This window comes from Nestor notabilis, unplaced genomic scaffold (assembly GCF_000696875.1).
Source record: "Nestor notabilis isolate BGI_N333 unplaced genomic scaffold, ASM69687v1 scaffold16022, whole genome shotgun sequence".
In the NCBI taxonomy this organism is placed as follows: Eukaryota; Metazoa; Chordata; class Aves; order Psittaciformes; family Psittacidae; genus Nestor; species Nestor notabilis.
Window position 1 is genome coordinate 1 of NW_009917111.1, and position 6,713 is coordinate 6,713.

At 36.6% G+C, this 6,713-nt stretch overlaps 1 protein-coding gene across 1 annotated transcript; it reads left to right on the top strand.

The window, feature by feature from the left end:
* Positions 1 to 768: 768 nt before the first annotated feature.
* LOC104413831 (cadherin-12-like) lies at positions 769 to 5,645 on the top strand (the record flags this gene model as incomplete). Its single annotated transcript, XM_010024939.1, has 2 exons — positions 769 to 1,020; positions 4,697 to 5,645. Coding segments are annotated over 2 exons (752 nt in total), but the record flags the coding sequence as incomplete, so codon positions are not given.
* Between the last annotated feature and the right edge of the window lie 1,068 nt (positions 5,646 to 6,713).

A 6,713-nucleotide genomic window follows, 5' to 3' on the forward strand; every position in this document is an offset into this window, starting at 1 on the left:
ACCCTAACTATTCTATGATTCTATGAAAATGGTGACCGCTGCAGGCTGTCTTCATTTAGTTTTGTCAGCCAATTAATTCCCTCCTAATTTCATTTTGGTTTTACTTTCAATGCAATTCTTTTAATCTGCACATCATTTCCTTGCTGATTCAAGATATGTAGCAATAACTGAATATTTACTGGGAAGAAATGACAAAACATAACTTCTAGGACTTCTGAACTTATCCATGACTAACTGATGTAAAATGTACTGATTATAAAGTACTCACTTTGTTTTTATAATTATTTTTAGTGGTGCAGGAAAGTTGAAGGAGCTTTGCATTTTGTTAAGGTATATTATTTCAGTTTTAAAGGGAAATTAATTAATTGAGACATTATTCGAAATCTATGTGCAATCATAGCCTTTTGGACCACAGGTTTGGAATATAAGGAGATAGGGAGAAAAGAAAAACTGAATATCCCCCCTAACCTAATACCTGTAATGCTTTTTTTTTTTTTTAATTATTGTTTATGCCTCCTTTGAAATTTCAGCTGTCAAGCTAATGAATGTACAAGAAATGAATATTATTTAATGCTCTGGAAAAAAAAATAGCTCTGCCAGTCAGAATACAATAGTTTCTGTAATGATAAAATAAGGCAATTACATAAAGTATGTCATTTGCTGAGTTACAAAAATGGAAGAGCTGCCTATTACTAAAGGTGATACAAACCACAATAAGAATTGAAATACACAATAAAAATAATGGGATGACTATGTCCTGTTTTACAGACAACACAGCTGGGATTGCAACCAGAAGAAATGGTTACAGCAGAAGGCAGCAAGAGCTGTACTTTCTTCCAATAGTAATAGAAGATAGCAGTTACCCTGTCCAGAGCAGCACAAACACATTGACTATCCGTGTTTGCAGATGTGATTCTGACGGTACCATCCAGTCCTGCAATGTGGAAGCAATCTTCTTACCGGTGGGCCTCAGTACAGGAGCACTGATTGCAATCTTGTTGTGTATTGTCATACTTTTAGGTGAGTTCTCATGAAACAATGTGAAGGCATTACTCTGCTTATTCACCTGTGAATTGGTTTGTGTTGTTATTAGTTTCATGTATTGTTTAACAAAAGCCATTGAAAATGTGTGGCACTTTGAGAACTTTTATGCTTCTACGTTTCTAGGAACGCATCCTAAAGCACTGACCATGACTGAATCTGCTAACACCTACATATTTCTCACTGCATGAAGAGAACCAGTTTTCAGTGGAATCCAAACCATATTTTTCCTCTGAAAGTTCTGTTGGAATACCTTTCTTGAAAGGTTACTATTTTCAGATTATTACTAAGGTAGGCAAGTCCTACTGACAGTAACAGCAGTAAGAACTTAGTAAGGGCTTTTATTTAATTCTTCATGCCAACTTGAGCAAAAGAAGAATGAAGAAATGAGAGAGGAGAAAATAATTTTAATGTAGAATGTTACTGGCTAAATCCATGTAAAACTTTACAGGAACACTTTAGTTTCAGGCAGATATGGGTTTCATAAGGTGGCATTGTCATTTGATCTACATTATATTTAAATATTGCCTTATTTACAGCATGCCCAAAGCAGTCAACGTTCACATGCATCCTACTTGTAATATAGCCTTAATGAGCTGATAACAAAATAGAACCAAGTTTGTAGCTTACACAAGCACAACGTAGGTTGCAGAAAGCAGGCTGATTCTTACAGATGCTGGCTATGCTGCTTCTTGATACTAGTGGGCTTCCTGGATCTCATACTCCTTATGTAGGTCTAATGCTTAGGCAAAAATAGCTGCAGACACAGAATATCATAACAAATGGATACCTATTTGCATTTGGAGGGTACAGTGATTTACCACATAAGTAACTATGTTACATCAATAGCTTCTGAGCAGAAGTAGGTAAAAGTCAGAATTTCTGTTCTATGTAAAAATTTTACGTGCTGAGAAAAATGTTTCAAATCAGAACAAGAATGGCAAATGGTCATACTTCCCATGGAATAGGCATTAATAACAAATACACTCATTCTGAAGAATTTAAAACAAAACAATCATGTCAGTTTTTCAGAAGTAAGAATAATGCTGTCCTCTTTAAGGAATTATTGTCCTCCAATAATTCCTTGGGACTACTTTTTTTTACATTTAGGGCATTTAGGGTTTTCCTGGGTAAAGCCAGTCAGGAGTAAGCCTCAGCATCAAAGAAATTCCATTATGAATAAGGCTTTAATGTATTTTCACATGAAGAGGTAAGTCAGTTAGAGTCTGTTATAAGCCAGGACTCCCAGGATATCTAACCTCTCTATTATAGAGCAAAGTGATTAGAAGCCCTAGAGACATAGCTGTTGCAAAGCCTTTCAAGTTGCCACCTTCATGTCCAGTGATCTGGACAGCATGAACTACGCAGCAGACAGCTAGATTCTCTTGGTACAGAGATCATATAAAATGGCAGAGTATCTGGGGAAGCGGGAATACTTGGATGTCTGTATTTCCCCCAGATTTGCTAGGTGACTGTGGAGGCCTTCTACAGAACTGTGTTTATGTTTCCGTAATGGTTTGTTGAAATAAACAAAATTTTATTTTATAAACCCAGAATATTCAACCAAAAACAATTGAGTCAAAGGACTCCTTACCAGCTCTGCTGCTGATTGATTCTCTTGGTATATACAAAACTAATGAAGATATTTTAATTCCTGATGTGCACGGAATGCCAGACCGAATTACTGAGATTGTATTTAGAAAAGAGGGTTTGGTCCTTTAATAACCCCCTTCCTTCCAAACAGCTTGGCAATATTACCCAGAAAAACTAATGTATAAATAATGAGATCTCCACTGCTGTATGTAACCTAAGAGAACGGTGTTTATTTTATATTCAGACGTTCTTCTTACTATTCCATTGATCAATTTAATGCTTTTGGATTTTCATTTCTTACTGTGAACCTGTCCTGACATAGATTCATTAAAATTGCAGTGGAAGTCACTCTTGTCAAACTCATTTCTACACAAAAGACAGGCACCATATTACCAGAATCAGAAGTTATTTTAGACCACGCAAGTCTGACTGTGAATTTATAATCATTGCAAGTCCTGTATTTATTATAATGTCACTTTATGAACAGCATTTAGAATACTGTTATTTCTACCAAAGGCAGCTAGGGAATTAAATATATCAAAAAGGCCAGTTTACTACAAGCATATTTTGCATTCAATGAAATAAATCTCTTTAAAAAAAAAGTACTCAAATAAACCCATAAGCTGATTGGCATTGATTTACCATTTGTAATAAAACCAGTATGTAAAATTCTATGTTATGTAGAATCACAAAATCACAGTTGGAAGGCACCTCTGAAGATCATGTAGTAGCTTTGCTAAAGTTAGGATAAAATTAATGTGCTTTTCTGCCTTCATCTGCCAGTCATTTCATTGTAGAAGGCTATCTGGTGAGTTAAGCACAATTTCACCTCTGTAAATCCATGCTGACTACTCATGATCCCCATCTTGCTCTTGATATGTTTGAAAGTAGTTTCCAGAATTATTTGCTCCATCACTTTCTTCAGGATCAAGGTGAAGCTGACTGGTCTGTAGTTCCCCAGCCTATTCTTGTCCTTCTTGAAGATAGGAGTGACACTTGCTCCAGTCCTCAGAAAGTTCTCCCAGTCCCCATCACCTTTCAATTACTATTGCAAGTGACCTCACAATGACATCAGCCACCTTTCTCACCACTATTGTGCATCCCATCAGATCCCATGTACTTGGGTGCCCAGTTCCCCAAACCTGATCCTCTTCCACCAAGGATAAGTCTTTCTTTTTCCAGACTTTCCCTATGGTCTCAGGACCTGGGATTCTCGAAGGACAACCTTACAAATAAATAGAGAGGCAAAGAAGCCTTTGAGTACGTTGGCCTTTTCTGTGTCCTTTGTCAACAGGTCCCCTGCTACATTCAGCAGTGAAACCATGTTTTCCTTACTTCTTCTTTTGCTGCTGTCATGCTTCTGCAGGCCTTTTTTGTTGCCCTTCATGTTCTTGTGAGATCAATACTAGATGCACTTCGACTTTCCTGACTGCATCCCTGTATGTTCAGATAGTCACTGTATATTCCTCCTGGCTCACCTCTCCCTGTTTTCACCTCTTATATGTCTTTCTTTTTATCTCTCAGTTTAGTCATGAGCTCCTTATTCATCCATGTAGGCCTCCTGCTGCCTTTGTTTGATTTCCTGCTAATGGGGTTGGACCACTGTTGAAGTGGGATTATTTTTTCTCCATTTCTAAGATTCCAATTTTTTTCCCCTCTTTAATACTGTGGGGCTTTTTCTCTGCAATGTGGAAATTTGGGAATTTATTTCTATTTTTCTATGGTAGATATTTTAAAAGAAAATCCCATCTCTGTCTCTGAACTAAAAAGCTGAAGTCCTGTCCAACCCTACTTGTCTGCAAAGCTGGCCAGTAGGAAATTATTTGTTACTTCCTTCAGCAGCCCAGCAAGCAGTAAGGAAAGTTAGACTCATACATCAAACAGCAAATGACTTTTCATTGACTGGAGCATTTCTATTTTTAAAAGAATAGTAGGACCCTATCTTCTAAGGAAAAGGGACTGTTTGAATGCTTGCAACTTTCAAAGGAAGAGATTATGGTATGTCATCAGAGTACCAAATTATTTCTGTGCATGTCTTAACTTCCGTTTTCTCTCGTTACAGTCATTGTGGTACTGTATGTAGCACTACGAAGGCAGAAGAAAAAGGACACCCTGATGACCTCTAAAGAAGACATCAGAGATAATGTTATCCATTATGATGATGAAGGAGGTGGAGAAGAGGACACCCAGGCTTTCGACATAGGTGCCCTGAGGAATCCCAAAGTGATTGAAGATAACAAAATACGCAGGGACATAAAACCAGACACTTTGCGTTTTTCACGGCATAGACCACCAGCTGAAGATAACACAGACATAAGAGACTTCATTAATCAAAGGCTGCAGGAAAATGATGTAGATCCAACTGCACCCCCTTATGACTCTTTGGCAACCTATGCTTATGAAGGAAATGGATCTGTTGCAGAGTCTCTCAGCTCTATAGACTCCCTTACTACAGAGGCAGATCAGGATTATGACTATCTGAGTGACTGGGGACCTCGCTTTAAGATCTTGGCAGACATGTTTGGAGAAGAAGAAAGTTATAACCCTGACAAAGTCACTTAAGTACAAATACAACAGTGAAATAAAAAGTAAAGCAACCACAAATTTAAAAGATTAACCTAAGCTTTATATAGGACAGGATTTGTTTGATTATAAAAGACAGCAACTGTTTTCAGCAAGTTACTACATTTATCATACTGTCAGTTTTGGTTTGATCTGCAAACGAAAGAAAAAACCTGTAATATACAGTTTTTTGTTGTTGTTATTTTGTTACTCTGGAATTACACTGAGACAAGCTCAGGCCTACAAGGTACAGTTTACTGACCTGACTTAGAAAGAAGATAGCTTTCTGGCATCACAGTGGAAGAGTGGTAGCTTTTTCGTAATTCCACTAAAGTGCCTATTGAAACTTTTATCATTTAAGTGGTAAAGAGTCTGCTGTGATGGTGTTACAAAACTGAATGGTAAATTGGACAAGAACTTTAAGACAAGAAGCAATAGCAACATGCTGACTTCTTTTAGGACAAAAAAGGAGATCACTTCCTGGAGTATATCTAATGACTAAAATGAAAATGGGGGTGGGGGGTGTACATTGTGTTTGTTTGGGGGTTATCTTTGGGCTTTTTTTTAAGAAGAAAAGAGTATGTCAAGACATCATATTTCTTCTTCCAAAATTTCACTGAAAATTTAGATTTAAAATTCTCTTACTCACTCTGAAGATGTAAAGCCCAGTTAAAGGGAAAGATCTTAGCATACATCAGTGAATATTTAAAATGTTCATGCAAATATTAAATTTTTCCAAAATAATAAAAAGATGAAAGCAGCTATTCCTTTATGTGAAGAAAATTTTCCTTGGCTCCCCCTCTTCTTTTAGGACTATTATTAAAATATAAGATGGAGATGGTTTTTAAGAGTATTATTGTATTTTTAGTACTAAAACATGTTTTCCCATGTAAGTATCATTAAAGAAGTATACGTAAAGAACTCCATATCACTTTTCTTTGCAATTAGGTTGTTACCATGTAGGTATCATAGGCATACATACCATAGATATAGTTATTTTTCAACTGACCATCTGCTACAATCAGCATACCATTGTATTTCACTGTCATACCCACACCAAGGCTTTTAGAAAGCCTTTTGAGGATGGAACCTTATTAATTTTGGTCTTGACAAAATATTAACAGAGAGAATAAAAATATAAACCAGCATATTTGTCCACACTTTATGTACATACCCATGCATTAATGCAGCTGTGCAGATAACAGAGGTACAGATATGTGCAAGGCATTATACCATGGAAGATCTCTTGTAAAACTATTCGATGTGACTTCTTCTCATGACCTAAATCACATTTTGTAAGGCAATGTTTTATGTCCCTTAAAGTGCATATATCCTTATAGTCTTCTTCTAAAATCTCAGCAGTGCTATGCAATCTGCTTGAGCTCTACTCATAATTAATGGCACTGTCAAGGTCAGCTCGAGTCTTTCATGAATGAGAAGTCTTTCATTCACCTCAGGTCTACAGCTTACTTTTTGTAGTGCTGAAGAATTAATAACTATCAGATATAGCTAGCTCA